Here is a 26,402-nt window from a genome sequence, read left to right as displayed (position 1 = left end):
CTATTTAATGGTATCTTAAAACAAATATAAACTCAGTAAACTTGGTGAATGTTCAGGTGTCAGTAAGGAAATATTGCATTTAGTGCTTGCAGAATAATATAAGTGGTCTCTTTCTTCTTAAATTGAGTGAGGTGATCACTGAGCTATGTCATGGAAGCAAATGTGTAATACATACATGTAGAAGTGATTTATTTACATATATAGTAACAAAGATGTTTTAAAATTAATATGTGTCATACCTTAAGGGAAAGTAAGGTAGTGAAATAATTAACAATTACGCATGATTTTATCACAGAAGATTGTATTTTGCTTTCTAGTTTCCATTTGCATTGGATATGTGCAATAAAAGAAAACCTTAGATGCTTATTACTTATACACATCAAGTATCCTTGCATTGTTTTACTGGACTTTCATCAATTAAAGTTCACTGCGATTCATCACAGAGGATGACTGATCCCCAAAGAGCATTCTTTAATGTACAGTCAAATTAATGAAGAACAATGCTTAGAGTTCTGAGTGTAACCCAGGGATTGTTATCTTGAAGAATCAGAGAAGTCTTCTTTATCTTAGAATAGATATCACTGTGAGATAATAAAAACCAAATGCCACAAAGTAAGTTATCACAATCTGTCACAAAGTGTTCCAACTGCCTGTGGTATACACATTTCAATGAGTGGGTCCTTATACTTCTAATGTAATATTACAAACACTTATTAAGCTGACCTGTGAGGCCAATGAGTGATCCAAAGTAAGTGGAGTAGCTGATTATTAATACAAACCCTGCCAATAACTTGGCCAATTATAAGGCAGCCTCTTGAGAACACAACAATCTCCAAAGCATAGGACACAGAAATGTAAACAGTGACATTATTCACTTGTGTTTAGTGATAAACAACCAAATCAGTGAATTCAATAGGTTAGCAATGAATCATGAAACTTTCACAGTCTAGAAATCAGTTTCTGCTTTCATGGACGGCTTTTTTTTATTTAATTTTATTTTATTAATTACACTTTATTCACTTTGTATCCTCTCATAAGCCCCTCCCTCCTCCCCTCCCGGTCCTACCCTCCCTCCCCTTTCTTCACACATGCCACTCCCCAAGTCCACTAATAGGGGAGGTTCTCCTCTCCTTTCTGATCTTAGTCTGTCAGTTCACATCAAAAGTGGCTGCATTGTCCTCTACTATGGCCTGGTAAGGCTGCTCCCCACTCAGGGGGAGGTGATCAAAGAGCAGGCCAATCAGATTATGTCAGAGGCAGTCCCTCTTCCATTACTAGGTAACCCACTTGGACACTAAACTGCCATGGGCTACATCTGTGCAGGGGTTCTAGGTTATCTCCATGCATGGTAGTTGGTTGGAGTATGAGTCTCTGGGAAGACCCCTGTGTTCAAATTTTCTGGTTCTGTTACTCTCCTTGTGGGGTTCCTGTCCTCTCCAGATCTTACTATTTCCCATTTCATGGACTGTTTTAATACTTGGTCCTTCCATCCTTTTTCCCACATGGCCCTTTTGCACTATGCAGGATAGCCAAAACACCAATAGGCACCAGCTGAGGTTTTCTTCACACAGGTCCACATTCATAAAAGGATCTATTAATTATCCCAATGCACACATAGCTAATGTAGATGAAGTAGTACCCTCCTAGAGTATTTTTAATTTGAAATTAATGTATTTGCATTTTATGAATCTAAAGTACTTACTAATGTGAAGTTAGCTAATCATTAACTTCTCCAACTCTAAAAGTAAATTGTAAAAAGCAAAACATATCATTAAAAATTATAACCAGAAGGGCCAAGTGTAGTAATGCAAGCCTTTAATCCCAGCACTGGGGAGGCAGAGGCAGGCCAACCTTTGTGAGTTCGAGGCCAACCTGGTGTACAGAGTAAGTTAGGGTGGTTAAGGCTTTGTTAAACAGAAAAGCCTTGTCTCAAACAACAGCAAAATTATAACCAGAACTTGTTACATTTAGAGCCCCAAAAAAATGCAAATTGTACTGCTTTTGTGACTTTTTTTTTTTTTACATCATGCTTTTCTTCTAAAGAGCTGATTAAGATATTGACTTTTCAAAACTATTAAGGGCATGCTAATAACTGATGGACTAGTCTCTCAAGTCACGATGGAATATAATTTTAAATCACACACATGTTGAGCAATATCTGCTTCCTGTTCTGTAGAGAAGGATCCAAGTTCCTTGCTTTAGTTAGTTCCCCGCCACACTGATATCAGCCACATAACTAACACCATGAAGTACATATATCCCATTCTGTTGCTTGGCAGTGTGCTTTCATAAAAGAAGTTAACCATGGGGCAATTAATAAACTAACAGCACTTATTTTGATTGCTAGTACTGCTGTATACAAGGAATTAAGATTATAGTATAAAGCTCTGTTTTAACAGCCAACCACAGAAGAGTGGTATATTAATGAGGCACTTGAAGATATTTCTATAGTTGGTAGCCTAAAAAATTATTTTTCTTATATTACTAAATTTCCTATTAGCATTGCCTAATTGCACCAGTGCTTTCTCAGTGCAGTGATGGGTTCTGTCACTAAATGTAAGGTCTCATCTTCTCTTTTCTCACCTCCGTAAACAGGGCCCCGTGTATTTCCTGGAAGATGGGAAATCGGCTATTTCTTTGAATGATGCTCTGATGTGGGCAAAGGTGAATCCATTCTCACCTTTAGGAACTGGAATACGACTCAATCCATTTTGACTGAAGATTTTTCTTCATACTTTGTAGTTTTGTAAAAAGAGAACTTGGGGTATTTATAACTTTGATTTTGGTTGGGAGATGGGTTGGTATTGGAAAATATGAGGAATAATATTAAATTTTATTAATTTGAAAAATAAAATATTTATATAATTCCAAAGAAAAATATGTATCTCATTGATAAATGATATTACTTTTATTTATAAGGAAGTTTTAAATTAATTATAAAGGGCTAAATAATCTGCAAAGCAGATAGGCTTTAAAAGACATGAATGTCAACAAAATACTGTACTGTTAAAATATTTAAACACATAAAATAGTACATCATTTAGAAGATTTCTTGGCACATAGGAGGTATTTGATGAATATTTAAATGAATATCTTGAAATATCAAAATTTATGGAATACACAGGTGATTTCAATTCAACAAGCTCCCATATGATCATTTATAATAATTAGTTTCAAATAAATTTATGTAAATAAATTTGAAATATTGAATAAATTTTATACATTTATTTTTATTCATTTATTTTATTTATGTTTATTCAAAGCACAAGGCTAGGAATGATAAAATACATCAATCTATTTTAATTAGTATAGAATTTTCACTTAACATGTGTGAAATTAATTTACACTAACTAAAGTACTTCAATACTCAAATTGTGTCACTTAAAAATACCAGGCCACAGAGGAAGACAATGCAGCCACTCCTGATGAGACCTAATAGACTAGGATCAGAAGGAAGGAAAGGAAGACCTCCTGTATCAGTGGACTTGGGGAGGGGCATGCATGCAGAGGGTGGAGGAAGGGAGGGATTGGGAGGGGAGAAGGGAAGAAGCTACATGGGGGATGCAAAGTGAATAAAGTGTAATAAATAAAAATTTTTAAAAAAGGAATCTTAAAATTTATAATATACTTTGACTAAAGAATGAGCTTATAAACTACAACAAGTGTGGTTTATGTTATCTTTAATATATTATATTTAAAATATTTTAAATCCTAAACAAGCTTTTTAAAACTGATGTGTTACAATTAGCATAATGATCAATCATAGTGCCTCTTAAAGACCACAAGCTATCATTTCATTTGGTAAAATAATAGTAATAAAGAATATGAAAAGTAATATAGGCAATTCAGTGATATAGTGACCATGTGTCTCCAAGAAGTGATATCTATAACGCAAAATTTTCTCTATTAATTTACACACATGCACTAACATCCACACTTAAGAATGGTAGACTAAGCTGGGTGTCAACCCAGCACTGAGAGACAGAAACAGGCAGATTGCTGTGAGTTCAAGACCAGCCTGGTCTCCAATGGGAGTCCAGAACAGGCAAGGCTACACAGAGAAGCCCTGTCTTGAAAAAATTAAAACAAAACAAAACAAAAAAGAATGGTAGACTTCAGCCTACTCTAATTCTCTTAATTTTGCTTTAAAATAGACTAATATTTCTATCTTCATTGTGCTTTCAATGATTCCAGTAATAAATAACATTAGGCTTGACTTATAAATGAATTCTTAACTTACACTTTAATGAATGCAATAAGAAAATAATTTATGTATAAATTATCAAGAGAAAAATCATACAACTCTTTAACATGTGAATAAGATGGAAAATGACCTCAATTTCTGTTGTTAGTGTAAAATCTGAGAATGATTAGCTCAGGCACTATTTTATTATACACTGACCTCTGCAATGTAAGACAAACAAAACACTGCAGTATTTTGTTTTCCTGACGACAAGAAATTTATACTTTGGCTTTAAAGCAAATGCATTACAAATTATTAGTAAAATTTAGTGCTTGTTTTTTAGTGACTCAGTAGTGGTCAATACTTATTAATTGCTTGTTGTATTGTATCTTCAAGGTGCCTGTGCTGTGAGGTTTCCATAAGTACCTCAGGGTGAATATAGCATATATGACTGAAACATACTACAACATTTCATTGTCATCTGGGTCAATATATACATGCATATTTCAGGCCCCTTTAATTTAATGCAGTTGCTATCATTAAAGCCAAATGACTACCCGCCAAGATGAGCAGAGATATCACCCCTACACACACAATAGTGAGGACAGTGTACCACACTGTCAGAAGTATAAAGGGCTAAGTGTCTAACTCACTCAGAAAATTTGGAAAATCACTTCAGAGGATTTGTTTCCGAGGCTGATTATCCACTTCCAAAGAGCACTGCCTAATCAACACCCTGAAATTATTATAAAAGGGGAGTGTGCTTACTAATTAACGCACACAACACATCATGGTATCTTTTATGAAAAGAATTCCGAAACTGAGAAGTTCTGTTGCAATAAGGACTGCTCTAGGCCTCAGAAAACGTCACTGCTTCTTTGCCAAGTGTCCTTAATGAAGTAGTTTCATTTTTCAGGCGCGCCTTAAGCATTGTCCTATGTTGACATAGCTCTCAAAACCTCGAGGTGACCCACTGTGCCCGTGCTTGCTAGTCTGGTTCTCTTATTCAGTATAGGATGATGTCTGTAAGCTATCTTATGTTTTCCAAAATCTCTGTGAATTCCACAGCAGTACCGGGAATTTACCACCCTCAGACTCTGAGTGATGGGCATGTCCCAAGAGATTCAAAACAAAGCTAAGAAGCACTGTATGATTGTTGATCCAAACCTAATCCTTTCCTACATAATGTTTTCACAGCTAAGCTGAGGTGATTTAAAAGTTTTGCTTTCATAACTGTATTTTGACAGCTAAAATGTTATTCTTATAATGTTTCATTTTATATTTTTCCTATTTAAATGTATGACAATAAGTTAATTATTTGTATCTGTGCATGATATTTTCTTCAGCTGGATTTCTTTTTTTTTTAAATTCCCTTTACATACCAATCATAAGCTTCCCTCTCTCCTCCCAGTCCCACCCTCCCTCTCTCCTCCCCCATCCTCTCTCCCCTACTCCTCAGATAAGGGGAGTCCCCCCCCAACCCCCTGACTCACACCAGCCCATATAGTACAACTGGATTTCTTAACTCACACAAAACTAGATGCTAAACACATTCCTAAGAAGTCATCAATATCATCAGGGCTCTCTTTACATTACTAAAATGTTACTCACTCAAACTTAACATTCAGCCGGAAAGTCTCAAAAAGTAGAAATGCTAATGAAATGACCAATCCTTCAAAACAATCAGGAAAAAAGTAAATAAGCATAACTGGAAACTGATACTCAGGTTGTAAGATTCACCAAGGATGCCAAGTAACGCTTTCAATCGCATAGCATTAAAACATGAAAAGTTAGAGCTCAAAGTAAAATGCATGATTAGGAACATAAAATTATTAACTACACCTGAAAGATTATTAGTCTTTCGTTATCTCAGCATGCTTTTGTAGCACTGTGTATGAAACAGTCCCTCAGTCTGGAAAGCACTTGTGAAGCTCTGGAAAGCATGATGACCTGAATTCAATTCCCCAGAATCCATGTAAGAAAGATTGGAATGGTGGCATATGCTTCAGTCCCAGCCATGGGAAGGTAGAGATGGCCTGATCCCTGAAGCTTGCTAGACAGCCAGGTTAGGCTATTTGGCAGTCTCCAGGCCAATGAGAAATCTTGTCTCAAGGAAAGGAAAATAATAATAATAGAATAATAAAAGGTGGGTGGCATGTTAAGAACAGCATGTGAAGATGACCTCTTAACCTCCACATACATGCAAACAAGTGTTCACCGCCTGACCAGAGCAGTCACACTGACCTGAGCATCCCTGATCACAACTGACTTGTGTCTCCAGATTCCCCATGGTTACAGTGCATCTGGCTAGTCCACTGCCTGAACTCCCTAAACAAACAGCTATTTGCCTCTCTATAACCCAACAAACAGCCAGATGCTGTTAACTTGGACAGCAAAGCATCCTTGCAGTTTCTCACTAACATTGCTGGGTTTTTTGTGGTTTTGTTTTCTTGTTTTTGTTTTTGTTTTTATTTTGTTGTTGTTGTTATTTTTAACCACAGAGTCAGCCTGTGTTTGGCACTTTGTTGTTGTACCTACTTACACTCTTACACTTGGTGACTTGATAATCAATCTCAGTGGCCAGAAAATGGCACATTTGTCATCTAACTTCTTACAGATTTTAGCAACTTCTGTCAACTAACATTCTGGCAAGTGGTCTGAAGTTGCCTGCATTCTATGCTCTTTGCACTATCATTTGCCTCACCTACTGCTCCTCAACGTCCTCCACCTCCCCAGGTTTCATAACCTTCATTGCACCGACCAGTGATTCATTCCAGGTCTGGCACTTGTGGAATCTACCCCGTCACAGAGGTGGCAAATGCTCAAGGGCCTTTCAGTGTACATGTCCCTTTCTCTTTGTTTGATCTTTCTCAAGTAGAGAAATGTCTCGATGCTTTCTCAAATGACTTCACTAATTACATTCAGGACTTTAGATACTGTAGCCAGCCATATAGCCTCACCTGGCATGATCTCTGTGTCTTTCTTTAACCACCCTTATTCCAGAGGAAGAGGAAAGAGTCTTGATGGCTGTTCAGGCTCACCCAGATGATGTCCACTGGATTGATGATTTTCCCATTGAGGCAGTTGCTGGCTTTCATGCTAACCCCCTACTGGAATACAGAGAATCAACCCCCTGGCAGGGCAGCCTGGGACAAGAGGATTGTGGTCAATTTTGGCAAACAGAGAGAGGTTACAGGCACAGTGGTGCACACCTATAATCACAGCACTTGGGGTGGCAGAGACAGGCAGATCTCTATGAGATCGAGGCCAGTCTGGTCTACAAAGCAAGTCGAGGACAGCCAAGGCTGTCCCTTTCTTGAAAAGAAACCCTTTCTTGAAAAAAAAATTATTGAAAACCTTGCCAAGTTTCTTGCCAGGCTCCTAGAGTCTCTTCCACACTTTACTAAACTAGACCCAAACTCTCAGGAGGGTATGAGTGTGCTCAGTACTTACTTCCTCTTTCAGTAAGGCCCTAACATCAGAAGGAAACTGAAAGGGTTGAAAGAAGGCCTTCAACCCCCTCAGAGAGATCTTTGGAATAAGACCTTGAAAGTGTTTAAGGGAGAGAGTAGGGTCACCAGGGACTTCCACACAGGGTCAGCTTTAAATGCTGCAATTCTAGCCAGTGGGAAAATAACTACCCTCACCTCATCTGCCACCAGACCCATGCACCCAATCTGTGGACAGACAGAACACTTCAGATGTTTGTGTCCCTCTTTGCCTCATCAAGGTAGGTCAGTTTCCAAGTTCCTCCTCCACAGAAGGAGGTCTGGGACAGAAGATTGGCTTTGTCTCCCACTGATACCATCCAGATAAGAATAAAAGATCCCAAGGAACTGTCCAGCTAGAAGGTAAGTCTCTGCTATGATCCTTATGGGGGTTACTTGGTCTATATTTCCTGCTTACTCTGGTAAAACGTTTCCTTTTCAGTTCTCTGTTGTGGGTGTTGATGGCAGCTCCCATTAGATCAGGACTACTGGCCCACTGCTCTCTGGGGTTACCTAATTATGTGTTCCTACCACATTATGTAGCTTACTCAATTTATGCCTATATGTCATCGTGGCTAAGCCTCATCCCCCCCCCTCAACCTTTGTCAACCCCAAGTTGTGGCACATCCCTCTTCTTCAGTTGCTTCCCATCAACCCCCACAGGAATTTATTCCAAGACCCTTGCCTCTTTCCCTGTCACCCTTAATACCTTATCTCCTTAAGATATGGACAAGGTCTTAAGTCTATGTGTAACACTTTCTCAGCAAAGGTATTCTTAAGACCATTCTCCAACCCTATAACACTCCTGTCCTGCCTGTTATAAAACCTGCCAGTTCCCACCGCCTTGTGCAAAACCTCAGGACTGCCATTACCATGGCAGTTTTCTTACCCAGCCATAGTGTCTAACCTCTGTACTCCGCCTTCTCAGATTCCGTCCTCTGCTTCTCACTTCACTCTCTTGGATTTTAAGGATGCCTTTCCCACTATGCCTCCGCACTCTGACTCATATAATATCTTTGCCTTTACATGAAAGGATACAGACTCAGGAACAATGGCCCGGCTGTCACAGACTGTCCTACCTGGGGTTCTGACATGGCCCTCACTTTTTCAGCCAGGCTCTACTTGTCAGCCTCCTTTCTCTTAACCTGTCTCCCAGTCAACTTACTCAGTATGTATATACCTTGCTACTCTGTAGGTTCTTGCTGTCACAACAGCATATTATCCAACTCCACAGCTCTTTGGGAAGAAAGGGATGCAGAGTTTTCTAAGGCTCAACTCTCTATCCCTCAAGTCAAGTGCATAGGTTTGCTGCTCCCCCCTGGCTCTCGAGTTCACTCTAAATCTCAGGCAGTACCTGAAGTCTCTTTCTCCTCCCACTACTAAGGATGAGATTCTCTTCCCGGCCCTGGCTTCAGGATTCACCAGTAACTGGATTCCCGACTTATCCCTTTTCTCTCACTCTCTCTATGAAGCTGCTAAGGGTGCCCTAACTGAGTCCCTGGACCCAAATAAACCTGTCTCAAACCTGCCTTCTCTCACCTCTGAGACACACTCCTATAGGTTCCTACTTGGCCTCTCCCAGACCCTTACAACCCTTTTACTCTTTATACTAATGAAAGATGGGGAATTGCTCTTGGGGGGGGGGGGTCTGGGACACATGAAGGGACCCACTTTTGTCCATCACCTGTCTTGTCAAACACTTATGCGCAATAATTAGCGGGTGGCAACCCTGCCCATGGGTACTGGCAGCAAGTCCAAGAAGCTTCTAAACTCACCTTTGGCCACTCTCTGTCATCTCCCCTCACAGGCCCCAGGACCCGCTGCCACACAAAAATGTTCCAACTTTACCATCCTTAAAACTCCAGCTCTTCCATATCACCTTTCCAGAAAACCCCAACATTTCTATTGACTCTTGTTCCCCACAGTAACCTAGCTACACTTATCCCCAAAGTCTCTACCCTTCTGCACTCCTGCCTTGAATCATTTGACTCTCTTGCCTACAACATTCCAAAAGTATCTCTTCGCCCTAGTGTATGCTGAACATACCTGGTTTATAGAGGACCACTCATCTCTCAGCTCCTCTGGCTCCCATAAAGCAGACTGTGCCACAGTATTTTCTGGCAGGTCTTAGAATCTGTCACTTTACCACCAGGCACTACTCTCAGAGGGCAGAGCTCACAGCCTTCACTAGGCCCCTCACTCTGACTCAAGGCAAAACCATTAATGTATACACAGATTCTAAATATACCGCTGACATCCTACACCACCATGCTTCCCTCTGGCAGGCGAGAGGCTCCCTCACCAGCAAGGGAACATCTATCCCTAATGAACCTCATATTCTAAAGCTGCTGAAAGCCTCTTACCTTTCCAAACAGGGGACAGCTGTTCACTGTTGAGGTCAGCAGGTCCCTGCCGATGATATAGCTATGGAAGATGATTTCCCCAACAAGACTGCAAAGGACATCGGTCAACCCCCCTACCCACCATCTGCCAAACTTACCTACTTTGAGTCCCAACAATAAGCTCTCCAGGCCATGGGAGCCACTGTAGGCTGCTGGGATGAGCAGCTTCTATAAAACACATACTTCTCCCTGATGTTCAGGCAAAACGCTGCCAGACAAATATCTACAAATCCTTTCATAACTGGTCTCGACCTTCTCACCACTTCCTCCAACCTCTCTTCTTCCACCCCAGTCTTTATGGTCTTCTTAAGGCTATCACTCAGGGATGCCCCCCTCCCTTCCCCCAAGCTTGCCCACAGGGTTTGCACCCTTCATTCCTTTAATCCATACCAGTTTGGGGCAGTCCTCCCAAGGAAGACTGGAAGATAGATTTCACACATATTGTCCCTAATAACAACAACAAACCTATCTTCTCACTATAGTAGACACTTTCTCAGGTGTTGTAGAAGCTGGTATATTCCCATTTCCAGAGGTGGTGTATTCTCACCTCACGAATAATATTTTGCTCATATTTAAACTTCCTAGATCCATCCATAACTACCTAGTTCATTATTTAGAGATAATGCATCTTTAAAATCACCCAGCCAGTGTCAAGTGCTCTGGCATCTTCACTTTTCCTACTGTCCTCAGTTCCAGGAAAGGTACAACGGGCTAATTGCCTGATTAAAATTTACTGACAGAAATTGTCTTCTGAACTTCACCATACTTGGACTCAACTTTTGCCTCTCACCCTAACTCAAATTTATGGTAGGCTCCAGGCTGAGACTGTTTGAAAGTCTCTTATCCATAAGCTCTCAAGCCATGATAGATGAGTCTACATCTTGTCACCCTCACCAACAGTGATTAAGCTTCAGGAATCAATGGCAGGATCTCTGTTACATCTCGAACAGACCCGGGATTCCTTCTCCAATAAGTACTCTGGTCAGTCGATGGGATTACTGAAGCTAAGAATCTCTTGCTTCACTCCTATAATGGTTATTCTTGGTTGTCAACTTGACTACATCTGGAATTTGCTAAAAACGAAAGTGGCTGGATACAACTGTGAGAGATTTTCCTTAATTAAGTCATTTGAAATGGGAATTCCCATTTTTAATCCCCAAAATTTGAAGTGGGAAAATACATCTCTATTCCATATCTTTTGAGATGGAAAGACCCATCTTTAAATCTGGTATATACTTTCTGCTGTTAGCCTAAATAAAGAACATATGTTAGTATAATGTTCTTTTGGAATGTATACAATTTACCCGTGTTCATTCAAATGCTGATTTCTCTACCCCACTATCTGGTTCAATCCGGACATTGCATTGTGATGCTTATTCTAAGCATCAAGTTTGTGTAAACATGCCACCATTTGTTTTCTGTATTGCCAATAAAACAACCAGCCACAGTACTGAGCAATGGAGAGAACAGGGTGGGACATCCTGGTCCAGAGGAGAGGAGAAAGAAGTAAGTGGGAGAAGAGAGGAGAGCAGTGATCAGTAGGAGAGGACTTTGAACCACAAGGAGAGATGAATCAGACCTAAGATATGACTAATAGCAAATAAAATGGCTAAAATCAGAATGGTAGGAAACTATGTGGGTTTGGAGGTTTAGGATGAATATTGCCCAGCATTGTGCTCTAGGTTAATTAAATAAGTCCTAGTCTCTGTGTGGTGATTTGGGTATACAGCTGGTTTAGGAATAACTTGATTAAAACATAAATCAATAATAAATATTAATAACCCACAACAAACATGGAAGGAGGAGGTTTGCTCTCTTTGCCTGTTTGTTCTCACTCTCAATGGCAAGTCCATCTCTTTACTGACATTAAAGCCTACATCTACCATGGGAACCTGGATCCAGGAGGGTGTGAGGGAGGAGTCACCAACCTGGAAAACAAATTCTGGAGGCCAGCATGGAGTGCAGATCTACTTTCATTGTGCAGCAGCAAGGTTTTGTATACAGCTTTTTGGACCAATGGTGAGTTGATAAGAGCTGAGTAGTAGCCAACCATCCCATTGTCACTTTGGGGAGGTACAGACAGGGAAAACAGCCATGACCCTGTTTCAGGCCCAATCTGAGGCTCTACTAGTTTGTGGAGATCCCCCTTTTCTGTCATGGGGTATGTCAGCAGACATGGGCACTCGTACTATTAAGCAGTATAGAACTTTTTCCTGCCATCCACCAACTGGGGGCCACAGCATCCACCTTCTACTTTTTCAGGATTCTAGCATGTACTGAAGACCAACTCAAACATCTAACCTTAAACAACTACTGGATTCTTGGATTTTGCTTTGGCAAACAAGTGTTGGACTAGCTGAACAGGGTGAGCACTGTAATCAATTTTAATAAATCCCCCAATCTCCCTATATATATATATATATATATATATATATTACACATATATATTCATATATATATATGAACATATATATATATATATATATTCATTCTATCAGTTCTGTTCCTCTAGAAAATTCTGATGTAACCACCTATCCCTGAGGTCACCTAAGATGGCCTCTTTCTTCCTTCTTATGGGAATGTTCTCTGTCCTCTTAACTTCACAGACTGGGTGATTAGAATGAAAATTCAAATATACTCTCCCCACAATAAGTTCATCCTGAGTGTCACCTTCTATTCCATCTTGAGTTGCAGATCAGAGACCCACCTGACCTTTGACTTGTATGCAGCCTGTTCTCAGAACTGTGGCATCTTTACCAGCTACTGAAGACACTTCCCCACACCTCCACATTTATAATAACCTAGAATATTTTTTGTTTTCTTTGCGATCAAACAAATATGCTATGTCTGTCTGACTGGTCCAGGGTGTATGTCCTAACTGTGGATGTAAATACCATCACTCCAAGCCAGGGTGAGGCATTTAGGCTCAACAACTTTACTTCAGGCTTGCAAGTAGTATGGTTGCTCTCACCATCCAACCTTCTCGGGGTAAAAAGTGACTGAGGGTGTCACAGGAGCTATTTATATCAAAATGGGAAATGCTGTCCTAGCTCAAGGGGGGGAGGGTCCTTGAAGTTGGCCTCTTCCACCCCTATAGACAACATAGTTAAAAACATTAAACAATCTGCTTCCAACCCAAGCTCAGAATTCTATACACTTAAACCTTTCAATCCCCTTCATGGATAACCACCTTAAAACACTTCCTGAATCTTCTCCCCACCTACAGTGGAGACAATGGTTCCACCATCACAATTTTTTCTGTGCTTCCTTGCTACAAACCTTTATGGTGACCATCCCCCTGTTCAATGTAATCTTGACATCAACTCCATTTAATCCTGAATACATTTTCCCTCAGTTCTCTAAACCAGGGCCTTTTTACCCCCTGGGAAATACAGAAAATTGCCTGCTCAATAAGATCTTCCAGCCTTGCCCCTTATCTGATTATAAGGCTAGCTCAGTTTCCAAGCCCTTACTAATCCAAGAGGAGACCCTCCTCTGGTGTTATGCTAAGCTCTGTAAATGTATAGCTGCATCACCCCTGGTCCCTGGTCCCCAACCATATTAGTTCAGCTGACCCAATACTTTGAAGAGGAAGTTTATATTCTTTTCGAGCATTCTCACTGGGACTGGCAAGCAGTGGCCCTTCCACTAATGACTGGAGTAAACCTGGTAATCTCAGGGGCTGCTATGGGCTTGGCAACACGTAGGATGAGTGTTGCCAAGGAGTAGATGTCTGTATGTATCTGAACGTAGGATGAGTGTTGCCAAGGAGTAGATGTCTGTATGTATCTGAACAGATAGCAGACACTCTCCAGCATTCTACTTCAGCTGTGCTGCAATCTCGACAACAGTTCACAACCCCCATTCTCAGGGATCCTGCAAAATCTGCTCACAGCTGAAGAAATAAACACTTGTTTCTTTCTCACTGAAGGATGCTGCAACTATGTAAGACAATTTGGCCAGGCAGAAGAACAGATTAAAACCCTGAATGAGCTGGCATGCCAAATTCAAACCCTAGGGGCTAATCCCAATACAGGCCTCTCACTGTGCTCTCTTGTGACCTCTTCACTTGTGTCTCCCTTTCTCCCTCCACTCTGCATTTTCCTCAGAAACAATTTCCCAGTCTCTTCAGACATTTTTTTCAGGAAATAATGAGTTGACATGATGTCAGTCAACCAGATGGTCCTGACAGACTTTCTCAATGTCTCTTTTCACCATCTACCAGCTTGAGGTCCTCAAGAATTCCAAAACGTCCCTTTTCTGACATTTCTACCAAGCAGTAAGTAGCATAAGACAACTAGTATTATCCCTGTCGCCAATAAGGGACAGAAAAGTTAGGTGTCCAAGACCACGCCCCCCAAAATGGCAAAGCTGATGGTATTTTAGGGTGATGTTCCAGGTCCCAGAAGGGTCTGGCTTTGCTAGGAGACTTCATTTTCTCGAGAAAAAAAGCAACAACAAACTGAAACGTTCTCAGAAAATCCTTAATGGCTGCTTGAGCATCCTGACCAGAGCAGTCACACCATAGCAGCAGTTGGTACCTGAATGCTTCTGACCACAGCGGAAGAGTATCCAGAGTTCCCATGGATCCCCACCTGGCTGTTCTAGTGTTTGAATCCTCCCACAGAATTCACTCCTATGTAATCAAACAAACTTTCCCTGATTGGTGCTTTCTTATGGAGTTAGACTGTCTGCAGCGGTTCCCTGATGCACCTACTTACAAGCTAACTATTTGTTGAATCACATTTTTTTAAAAGCTTGTTAGCCCAATTACAGTTAAGACACCAGTTTAAGTTATTTATTGTTTAATATTGTTTAAGTGCATCCAAGACGAGAGGATCATTTATATACCCACATTGTGGTAAAGGTTAGTCACAGCACTTCTTCGAAACCAATTCACATGTGCATTTTGTTATTTCTTCCACGTTTCTCACAGGTTTTGGAATGGACTCCGAAGGTATTCCACTTTGCTTTACTTGAATTTCTTTACGTGAGATGACATTATTACCTGATTTTGCTGAGATATTTAAAGTAACGAAGAATTAACTCATAGTTTTGAAATATCTGTACTAATATCGGTATCTCTCTAATACGTCAAATATATTCAGAATAACAGTAGCCTGAGCACTGGCAATAATTAATGAATTAGTAGCACTGGTTACTAATTACTAATTACTGGTTACTAATGAATTAGTAAACAGAATATTTAAATCATACATTGTATATATATATATATATAGCATTTGATTTATAGCCATCTCTATATCAGATATATATATATATATATACATATATATATATATATATACAGACTTACCTACATACTGAATGTGTTACAGCCTCAAAATTTATCAGCAATGCCTAAAAATATCTAGGGTTTATTTGGTGCATTTGATATGACTCATGTATTTTTAGAAATTGCTTCAGAAAGCAGCTGAGCAAACAGAGACACAATTTCATACTTGGCTTTGGCAAATATGCATGGCTCATAACACAGTTTATAGAGCTCCAATTACTCTGCCATCCATTCTGGGTAGCCAGACTCCAGGTCATTCAGTTTTAATATGATGGGCCAGTGGCAACTAAGAAATCTGCATTTGTTGTCCCTTGGGACACAAGAGTTACACAAATAAATACAGAAAGTTAAGAGTATAATTCTTTAATGGTAACTTGTTTAACTGTTATATGGGATTTTGTATTCCAGAGAACAACCTGTAATTTCAGTGAGATTATGACCAAACCTAAATAGCAAAGTTCCTAGAGTGTACTACTTGTGTACTCCTCCTTTAATTAACTTTCGGTTTATGAAAGCCAACTTGAAATCATCATTTGTATCCTTTCATCAAAACTGACTGAACTGGAATTACTTGAATAAAATTAATAAAATGTTTCAAATAGTTTTCATATATTAAATTACCCAAATCAAATCCACACCATTCCTTCAGTCCTTGTGTGGCTAGGGTAAGAATCTAAGTAGCTAGAACAGGATTGAGAGAAGTAAAGTGTGATTTGTGTGCTCAACCCCCTGTTCAAAGTGGCCTTGTCCAGTGAGGGTATCCTTCCTCAAACAATTCAGACATTTGGAGAAAGAAGAACATCACAAATATTAAAGGCCATCTAAAGAGTCATAAATAGGAATGCTGAAGGAAAAGATGAGGGATGAAGTGTCTACATAGCAGCACATTTTTAAAGTGGGAAAAGCAAACACTCATTCTATTTAAAACAAAACTAAATAATTAAAATTTATGATTTTTTAAAAATTACTGAAATACTATTTAAAATAATTACAATACATATTAACATATTAAAGGCTCCTAGAGGACATAATTTTTAATGGGTCTTTTGAGATTTGCTCTATCATAGCTGATGGAAACAAGGAATACCCCATACTTACTAAAATTTAACACTTAAACTTGTTCCAACATGAACAAGTATGTTTTATAATGAACTCAATAGTATTTTCGAATCTCAGATAAAATACAGAGTACTCGGTAATTGAATATTCAAGATAAGCATCATTTTTTATGTGAAAATGTACACTAATTAAATATGTTATTCGTTGTAGCCTGGTATGCCAGTAAATATCTAAAAACTCCAACATTCAGAAGGCTGAGGCTCGGAGATGGCTATAAATCAAATGCTAGCCTGGGCAATAAAGCAAAATAGATGTTCTATCAAAATAAAAACAAATTAAAAAAAGAATTTTAAATGTAAAATATTTAAAATAAGGAAACAGACGCTGTCATCAAAAGTCTCCCATTCAAAAAAAGCTGATGGCCAGATGGTTTCAGTGAACTACCAGACCTTCAAAGAAGAGCTAACACCAATACTCTTCAAACTATCCCACAAAATAGAAACAGAAAGAACATTCTACGGAGCCACAGTCACCTTGCTACCTAAACCTCACAAAGACCCAACAAAGAAAGAATTTCAGGCCAATCTCCCTTATAAACACTGATGTAAAAATACTCAACAAAATACTTGCAAAATGAATACAAGAACACATCAAAGATATCATCCACTATGACTAAGTAGGCTTCATCCCAGGCATGCAGGGATGGGTCAGTATATGGAAATACATCTATGTAATCCACTATTTAAACAAACTGAAAGAAAAAAAAAAAAACAAAACACATGATAATCTCCTTAGGTGCTGAATAAATTTGACAAAATCCAACAAAGATATCATCCACTATGACTAAGTAGGCTTCATCCCAGGCATGCAGGGATGGGTCAGTATATGGAAATACATCAATGTAATCCACTATTTAAACAAACTGAAAGAAAAAAAAAAAAACACATGATAATCTCCTTAGGTGCTGAATAAATTTGACAAAATCCAACATCCATTCATGTTAAAGTCTTTGAGAGATCAGGGATACAAGGCACATACATATACACCAAGCCTATAGCCAACATCAAACTCAATGGAGAGAAACTTAAATCAGTTCCACTGAAATCAGGGACAAGGCAAGGCTGCCCAATGTCTCCATATCTCTTTAATATCGTTCTTGAAGTTCTTGCTAGAGCAATAAGACAAAGGAGATCAAGGGGATACAAATTGGAAAGGAAGAAGTCAAAGTTTCACTATTTGTAGATGATATGATAGTATACATAAGTGACCCCCAAAATTCTACCAGGAAACTCCTACAGATGAAAAACACCTTCAGCAAAGTGGCTGGATACAAAATTAACTCAAAACAAAATCAGTAGCCCTCATGTAAACAAAAGACAAAAGGGCTAAAAAGGGAAACAACACCCTTCACAGTAGCCACAAAGGACATAAAGTTCCTTGTTGTGACCCTAACCAAGAAAGTTAAAGACTTCTATTTTAAAAATTTCCAGTCTCTGAAGAAAGAATTAGAAGAAAATATCAGAAGACAGAAAAATCTCCCATGCTCATGGCTTGAAAGGATTAACATAGTAAAATGCCCATTTTACCACAATCAATCTACAGATTCAATTCAATTCTCATCAAATTACCAACATAATTCTTTACAAATGTTGAAAGAAAAATTTTCAACTTCATATGGAATAACAAGATACCCAGAATTGCTGAGACAATCCTCTACAATAAAAGGTCTTCTGGAGGTATCTCCATCCCTGATCTTAAGCTGTACTATAGAGTAATAGTAATAAAAACTGCATGGTACTAGCATAGAAACAGAATGGTAGATCAATGGAACCGAACAGAAGACTCAGAAATAAACCCACACACTATGGACACCTAATTTTTAACAAAGATGCCAAAACCATTCAATGGAAAAAAGACATCTTCAACCAATGGTGATGGTCTAACTCGATGTCTACATGTAGAAAAATGCAAATAGATTCATATGTATCACCCTGCACAAAACTAAAGTCCAAGTGGATCAGAGACTTCAATACAAAAACAGACACACTAAACCAGTTAGAAGATAAAGTGGGGAAGAGCCTTGAACTCATTGGCACAAGAGACAGCTTCCTGAACAGAAAACCAAGAGCATAAGCTCTAAGATCAACAATCAATAAATGGGACCTCATGAAACTGAAAAGCTTGTGTAAAGCAAAAGAAACTGTCATCAGAACAAAATGACTGCCTACAGATTGGGAAAGAATCTTCACTAACCCTATATCTGACAGAGGGCTAATATCTAGAATATATAAAAAACAAAAGAAGTTAAACAGCAACAAACCAAGTAATCCAGTTAAAAATGGGATTCAGAACTAAACAGAGAATTCTCAATAGAAGAATATCGAATGGCAGAGAAACATTTAAAGAAATTCTCAATGTCCTTAGTCATCAAGAACTGCAAATCAAAAAGACCCTGAAATTTCACCTTATACCCATCAAAATGGCTAAGATCAAAAACTCAAGTGACAACACATGCTGGAGAGGATGTGGAAAAAAGGGAAAACCTCCTCCATTGCTGATGGGAGCGTAAACTTGTACAACCACTTTGGAAATCAATCTGGCACTTTCTCAGACAATTAGGAATACTGCTTCCTCAAGATCCAGCTATACCACTCCTAGGCATATATCCAAAATATGCTCAAGTACACAAAAAGGACATTTGCTCAACCATCTTTGTAGCAGCCTTATTTGTAATAGTCATAATCTGGAAACAACCCAGATGTCCTTCAACTGAGGAATGGATACAGAAGTTGTGGTACATTTACACAATGGAATACTACTCAGCAATTAAAATCAAGGAAATCATGGAATTTGTAGGCAAATGGTGGGGACTAGAAAAGATCATCCTTAATGAGGTATCCCAGAATCAGAAAGACATACAGGGTATATACTCACTTATCAGTGGATATTAGACATATAATTAGACATATAATGTGGGATAAACATACTAAAATCTGTACACTTAAAGATAATTAATCAAGAAGGACGACTCTGGGTAAGATAATCAATCCTCATTTAGAAAGGCAAAGAGGATGACACCAGAAGAGGAAGAAAACAGGGAACAGAACAGGAGCCTAACACAGAGAGCCTCTGAAAAACTCTGCCCTGCAGACTATCAAAGCAGATGCTGAGACTTATGGCCAACTGTTGGGCAGAGTGCAGGGAATCTTATGAAAGAAGTGGGAAATAGTAAGACCTGGAGAGGACAGGAGCTCCACAAGAACAACAACAGAACCAAGAAACCTGGGCACAGTGGTCTTTTCTAAGAATGACACTACAACCAAGGACCATTCGTGGAGATAACCTAGAACCCCTGCACAGATGTAGCCCATGGCAGCTCAGTGTCCAAGTAAATTCCCTAGTAATGTGAACAGGGACTTTCTCTGACATGAACTGATTGGCCTGGTCTTTGATCACCTCCCCCTCAGGGAGGTTCAGCCTTACCAGGCTACAGAGGAAGACAATGTAGTCACTCCTGATGAGATCTGATAGACTAGGATCAGAAGGAAGGAGAGGAGGAACTCCTCTATCAGTGGAGTGTGGGAGGGGCATGAGTGGAGAAGAGGGATGGAGGGTAGGATTGGGAGGGGAACAGGGAAAGAGCTACAGGTGGGATACAAAGTGAATAAACTGTAATTAATAAAGTAAATTAAAAAGAAAATTAAAAAAAACAAATAAAATTGCTATGAATATAGTTGAGCAAAAAGAAAAAAATAAAATAAGACCTCCATTCTTATTAGCTAAAGGCAAGAGTCATAAGATTTATTGGGCATCTACCATCCCCTGCAGAGTAAAAACAGTCACAACTAAGCAGAAATCAACTGCGTAGGCATGTCCTGTGTAGTTCATAAAACAAAAATTTGAATTCTTGTGTCAGGAAATGCTGTTTTGATATTTCCAGTCATGAAAACTGTTTGTTTTGTTGTGTGTTTTTTTTTAAAGGATTTCTTAACTGATTAACTTCACAATAGCCGGGAATGGGATAAGCCTGTTCCCATGAACTGTGGTTTGCTGTATTTCAGAAGCTTTCTGTGTTGACAAGTTTAAATAACTGTCCTTTTGTCATTCTGCTTCTGGAAAGTTCAGAACTCCAAGTATCATCCACTCACCTTTGGACTGGATCATTCCCCAAATGGACTGAGTTTTGAGTTCAGTGATGCTCCCTTTATTTCAGGCAGATGCACTTGAGTGTCAGTGAGAATTCAAATGGTTTAATGTAACATCAGTTGGGGCAAAATACCTTTTACTATGTCACTTCAGAGAAGCACTAAGTTAATACCTGGTTTTAAGGTGAAGTTCAAACCAACATTTTACCTTACTCTTAAAACTTTAAAAGGATAGTTCTAAAAACCCAGTTAACCAACAAAAATCTTAAAACCAAAACTTACATAAAACAGATGACTTTCTTTGCTTTGAAACCCTTCTTTTGTATCTGTGCCCATAGCTACTGACAGGAAGATGGTTGATTGTGATTTCTCCCACTGTTGGTTTGACATCAAACCACTCTATAAAATACAAATACCAAAGTAATTTTTAAAGTGTATACATTCAATAATTCCATGTGGTTTCAGGGAATTGAACTCTGGTCCTCTGGAAGATAAGCCAATGCTCTTAACTGCTGAGCCATCTCTTCCACCCCTACCCCATTGGTCATTTTTGGTGAACAAAGTAGTCACTGTACTTTAAAATATTACTTTAAAGGTAGTATCTTTATTTTACTTTATTTTATCTTTATTTTACAACAGTGGCAGTTGTTTTTTTTTGTTTTGTTTTGTTTTGCTTGTGTTTGCTTGAGTGTGTTGCGGAGAGAGGGGAGAGATGTGTGTCACCACAGTGTGCCCAGGGAACTCAGGGAATTTAGACAATGGCTTACAGAAGGCCATTCTCTCCTTCTGGCTCAAACCCAGTCATCGGGCTTTCTGACATGACACACCTCCTTTCCCACTGAGACTTCCAGGTGACCCCTTCTGTTTTAATATGGTTTTATTCAAGATCTTACATAAAAAGGTAAACCATAAGTCATTCCAATAATTTTGGGGGGAATGAATATATGTAAAGCATCATTGTTCAGCTCAAAATAAATCATATAATGCCAGTACCAAAAGCTGTCCACTGCTGTCCAGAGTATCCTACAAGGATATTGACACCATCACTCTAAGTTAGTTTTACTTATTGTAGTTTATGTAAATAACTCATGCAGCTTCTATCTTGTTTTGCAGACATTTATTTACTTTAGTAACAAAATTATTTCTATATTTCTCTAATTTATTCTAAAATCATCTCACAAATTACAACACATGAGCATTTTTTTCTTTACCCCTAATGGCTCTTTACATCTTTGTATCTCACACCAATGTTGTACACTCATTGCTCACACTCTCTGAGGGCAAAAGAAACACCTATCAGCAGCATTCCCATAAATATTACAATCTCTATAATGTACTTGGGAAAGAGTTTTAAAAAAAAAAAACTTTTACAGACAAAAGTACCAAAAATCAAGATGAGCCCAGTGAAATGGCTCAGTGGGTTAAAAGATAAAGGTGGAAGGAGAGAACTGATTCTACAAAGTTGACCTATGACCATGTGTGCGGTGGTACACGCAAAACCCTAAACACACACGCACACACACAAACAAAATTTGAAATAATGAAAATGGATATTATTTTTAAAATGAAAAAAGCGACCATAGATATATATGAAGGTGTGTTCAAAACCATATAATGGAATAAAGCTGAGGTTTTACAGAAATAAACATTCAGTAGTTGTTGCTGAATGTAACCCAGCTGTGGTGTAGGGACCCCTGTCTTGTGCTCTTAGTTTTTGTTTGCTTTGTCTTTTTTATTTGCCTGTTTTCTTAAGAGCGAGAGAGAGAGAGAGAGAGAAGGGATGGAGTTGTAGTTGGAAGGGTGGAGAAGATCTGGGAAGAGATGGGGGAAAACTGTAGCCACAATATATTATATGAAAATAACTTTATTTTTAAAAATGGGAGGGAAGACAGGGAGGAACTGGGAAAAGTTGGGGGAAGGGAAATTGTAATCAGAATTGTAATAAGAATATTTTTCAATAAAAGAAAAAAAGAAAGCATTTCTATGAAAAACAACAAAATGAAATTAAGGAATCCCATTAAGTATTGATAAGTGGTAGAATGTTCCTCGCATATACAAAGTCCTAGATCCAATCATTAATACAACATATGTGCAGTATGCAAACAGAAGTGTGTATATGTGTGGCTAAAATTAAGAATAACATGATAATATATATAGCTTAACTTTATTTCAATCTAGGAAATTATCAACAAAAGCAGGAAGAAAATGGTTTCTCTGAAAGGAGCGTGTAGTGAGCTCCATCAAGAACTCATGGGGCTCCTCCCACACAGAGAAGGCGAAGGTTTTAGTAATATTACATGTTTTAACCTGCATGAAGATCCATGATTGCTTACCACCATCCTCAGTTTTTAAAGCTGTTCAAGTATTATATACATGGGTGTGAGACACGTTTTGCAGCAAAATTGTAGTGTTTAAGTGTAATGTTTAAAACATACACATTTTAAATATAAAATCCTGAAAAAGGATTAATGCCTTGTAGTCTTTGTTTGCTCACAAATTCATGAATAAGGCCAGAGATCATAACTAACTAAGAAAAGAAAAAGAAACAAAATAAGAGTTTGGAAAATGAACATTGTAAGAGAAGACAAACTGCCAACCAGCACTCATGTTGGGCTAGCCAGATAGCCAAATGTGGAGAAGGATTCAAGCTGCAATCCTCCACCTTCTGGATACAAGTGAGAAAATGTCTCTTTCCTTCAGAAAGCACAGTTCAAAGGAAGAAACATCCTAATGACACACAATTTTTTTAATGGCTGTTATGCCAGAGAAGTGACCAGGTTTCTATCTGTGAAATACAGGCAATGGATAAGATACAGATATGAGAAAGATTAAAAAAAGAGAGGGGCAAAAATGAAGAAAATGGTAGAGATAGAGAACCACTTTCTCTCACTCAGCCACCTGCCTGACACAACTGATGGACAGTCTGGCAAGATTTTTTTTTTCAAACATGCTGTGAGTGGGTTTAAAAAACTGAGTCAGTTTAATAAACTGACAAACATGTTTCTAAAATGTAACTCGGGCTTCCACCGAAAGGATTGGACTGAGAAATAATCCACTCCAGTGATAATAAATCATTTTACTGCGTGATTTTCTCCCATCTGCCTAAGAACAGCCTTGCTGATTTCAGAAGAACTCACCTGTCTTCAGAAAAGGCTTACCTGGATTCAATTTTCTGCTTAATTTTCTTTGCAACATTTGTAAAAGGCAAAGGAATTCTATTTTGAGTTCATCCTTGAGTGTGTTAGGATTGCTTAGCAATTCAGATAACCTAATGTTATCTTTAATAGACTTTGAAATTGTCGACCTGGGAACAAGGGGCAAACGCATTTGGTAACTATAGTCTGTGAAATTGGCGTAGTCATCCTGGATGCTTTTAACCCTGGAAATAAGAAACAAAATATTGTTGGCAAACCATGTCTTATTAGTGAGCCTTATATCATCACAAGATTACATTAAATTGTATTGTTTGAAATTTTCAAACTACTTACTCTTGATGTGTTAGTAAAGTGTAAACCTCCTGCATCAGTATTTCAGGCACCCCAGGTTTACAGTGAATTGTTCCATGGATTAGTTCTTTAGGCAGTTTAAATCTTTTTTTGGCTAGAAACTTCAATAATAGAAAGAAAATATTTCATCATCAATTAATTCTAGAAAAATAACCAAATGCTGTGAATTCACTTTAACCAAGCCTCCTCTTTTTTGAGCTAATTTTTATGTTGACTATTAACATTCACTATTGTTCTTCAAGAAAGCTACTATTATGTACCTCACTGATTGACTGATTGACTAAATTTCATACTTTGTAGTTTTGTAATATAAACAATTGGAATTTGACAAATTAATTATATCCTAGATTTGATATAACCTTTTTCTGTCTCTCTGTTCTGTCCTGTCTTTCTGTTTCTGCTCACACAGAGATACAATGTAAATAGTGTACTTTCTAAAACAAGCTCCATAGTAAAGTGTTGCTAATTTGGTAATTTACCTTCTCTATCTGTGCCCAGTTATCCAACTTGACTTTTAAGGACATTCCATTTTCAAAGGATGATAATCTAAGTTCCGAGGGATAATATATACAGAATATCTCTGCAATTAGGTAGCCATTTGAAAAGTCCCTGATGCGTAACAATAATGAAATAAGAAAAAAGTAGTTAACATAACTCATATAATTTCATAATTAATGGCTAATACTTCACAATGACGAACTATGTGGAAAACTTTCGTCAGTTCATTTCTCTGAGGACTCTCAGTGGGAAAGCAGTTTGCTAACATTACCGTCTAAGTCTTTAGTGAAGCCAATTATTAGATTTAACAATGCTTCTAAGTGATTAAAATGCTCATTGAAAGTTTCGCAGATGTTAGTTTGATAAACCCGACACCGAAATTAGTAGAGTTTTCTTGCAAAAGATCCATGGTTTTCATTTTTATGGAATTTTGTTCAAGTTCCAGATTAACGGCCAGTTACATTCGGTGTAGTTTCCGTTAAACAGCAGCTCTTAAAATCTCAGGTTTTACTCAAAACTAGATGGATAAACTGTTCCTTACTATCATTTATTCAGCCCCCATCTTTTGTAGTTACCAAAGCATTCCGGATCAGCTTAAGTCTACACTTTAATGATCAGCTGAATAAAATCAGTTAACGTTTCGTATTTTTTTTTTTTCCTGATGTGTATGTGGGGTGAGTGAGCAAGGGATAGATGGGGAGGGTGTCTTCATTAGGAGAAAAAGAAGTCAGGCCAGGGCGGCCAACACCTGGTTTTGGGTAGCCGGAGCTGAAAGCTGCAGGTGGCCTAGGAGAGGATGAAATCTGGGGCCCTTGGTCCTGGCTAGCTTGAGCACCTGGTGACGTTCCTAGGAAAGAAGGTGAGATCCAGGCCCTGGAGCCAGAGCAGGACACAACGAGGCAGGCGAGAGCTCCTCGGGGGTTGCGGATACACCAGACCTTTCTTAGGCTTCCTTCTGGAGGGAACTGCTGGCTGTATAGAAGATGAGGTCTGCTTGGATGAGGCTGCCGCCGGCAGTGGACAACTCTCTTCGGCCTGGCCGGCGGCAGCCATGGCGCTTTCTGGGTTTCTATGACAACAGACCAGCTTTGAGCCAGCGGGGATCCGAAGCTTAGCGCTAAGGGGCGGGGCTTCCGCCTCCAAACTGGCCTTGTATGAGACATTCCTCTAGACCTTCTGAAGCATTACAGAAATTTAGGAATGCTTAGCAGTAGACTGGGGTCTGGAATGTCTGAACCCACTGTACTGTAGCTGTCTGAGGAACTTAAACCTAAGACCTTCAAGAGGAAGGAGTTGGCTTCACTTGCAATAATGTTGAAAGATCTTTTTTTATCCCAGTTCAGAAAACTTAAAGTGTATGTATTATGGTCTGCCAGCCAAAGGCCAATGATCAATAAAGCATTTTGAGTAGAGATGTAAGAAAGGTCTAGAAGACATTAAAATTTGTTTTGGGTGGGGTGGGAGTGAGAGTGGGCAATAGAAGTTGAAGATAGAAGAGGTAGAAGCCACAGGAATTTTGTTTCAAGAGGAAAACAAAACTAGAATTTATCATACCTATTTTCTTAATGATTATATCAAATGTACATTAAAGTCAAATATTTTAAGACAATTTGTAAATTATATTCTTATACTTCAAGATGTCCTGAATGTATGATTTCATTCAGCAAATATTTACTGGGTTCTTTCTGTGCCAGTAACTGATCTAAATACTTTAATTCATTAGCAAGTAATGTATAAAATGGAGAATTATTGCAAAGTGGTCATAGGCAATTGTAACTTAAATAGCTATGCAGAAAGAGAATGGTAATCCCTCAAAATTTTTATA

General features: G+C 38.7%; 2 protein-coding genes across 7 annotated transcripts in view; one reads left to right on the top strand and one right to left on the bottom strand.

The window, feature by feature from the left end:
* The window catches only part of Wdr17 (WD repeat domain 17), a 96,042-nt gene extending 92,848 nt beyond the window's left edge, over positions 1-3,194 (top strand). For 3 of the 6 annotated variants that reach the window (XM_021656729.2, XM_021656728.2, XM_060381789.1), the window contains one exon: positions 2,596-3,194. In XM_021656729.2, coding sequence (XP_021512404.1) covers positions 2,596-2,715 — 120 coding nt within the window. In that variant the 3' untranslated portion in view covers positions 2,716-3,194. The remainder of the gene's footprint in view (positions 1-2,595) is intronic. The other 3 variants (XM_060381788.1, XM_060381786.1, XM_060381787.1) reach the window with 3 other exon arrangements.
* Positions 3,195-14,941: 11,747 nt separating this feature from the next.
* On the bottom strand, positions 14,942-25,650 carry Spata4 (spermatogenesis associated 4). The gene is made up of 6 exons (XM_021656725.2): positions 25,413-25,650; positions 24,559-24,688; positions 24,062-24,180; positions 23,732-23,952; positions 20,856-20,972; positions 14,942-15,090 (listed from the first exon to the last, which is right to left on the bottom strand). The coding sequence occupies exons 1-6, from the start codon at positions 25,628-25,630 to the stop codon at positions 14,942-14,944; spliced, it is 954 nt and encodes a 317-aa protein (XP_021512400.1). The 5' UTR covers positions 25,631-25,650.
* Positions 25,651-26,402: the final 752 nt, after the last annotated feature.

The sequence above is a fragment of the Meriones unguiculatus genome, chromosome 4, assembly GCF_030254825.1.
Source record: "Meriones unguiculatus strain TT.TT164.6M chromosome 4, Bangor_MerUng_6.1, whole genome shotgun sequence".
In the NCBI taxonomy this organism is placed as follows: domain Eukaryota; kingdom Metazoa; phylum Chordata; class Mammalia; order Rodentia; family Muridae; genus Meriones; species Meriones unguiculatus.
This window is presented reverse-complemented; position numbering and strand designations above follow the sequence as displayed.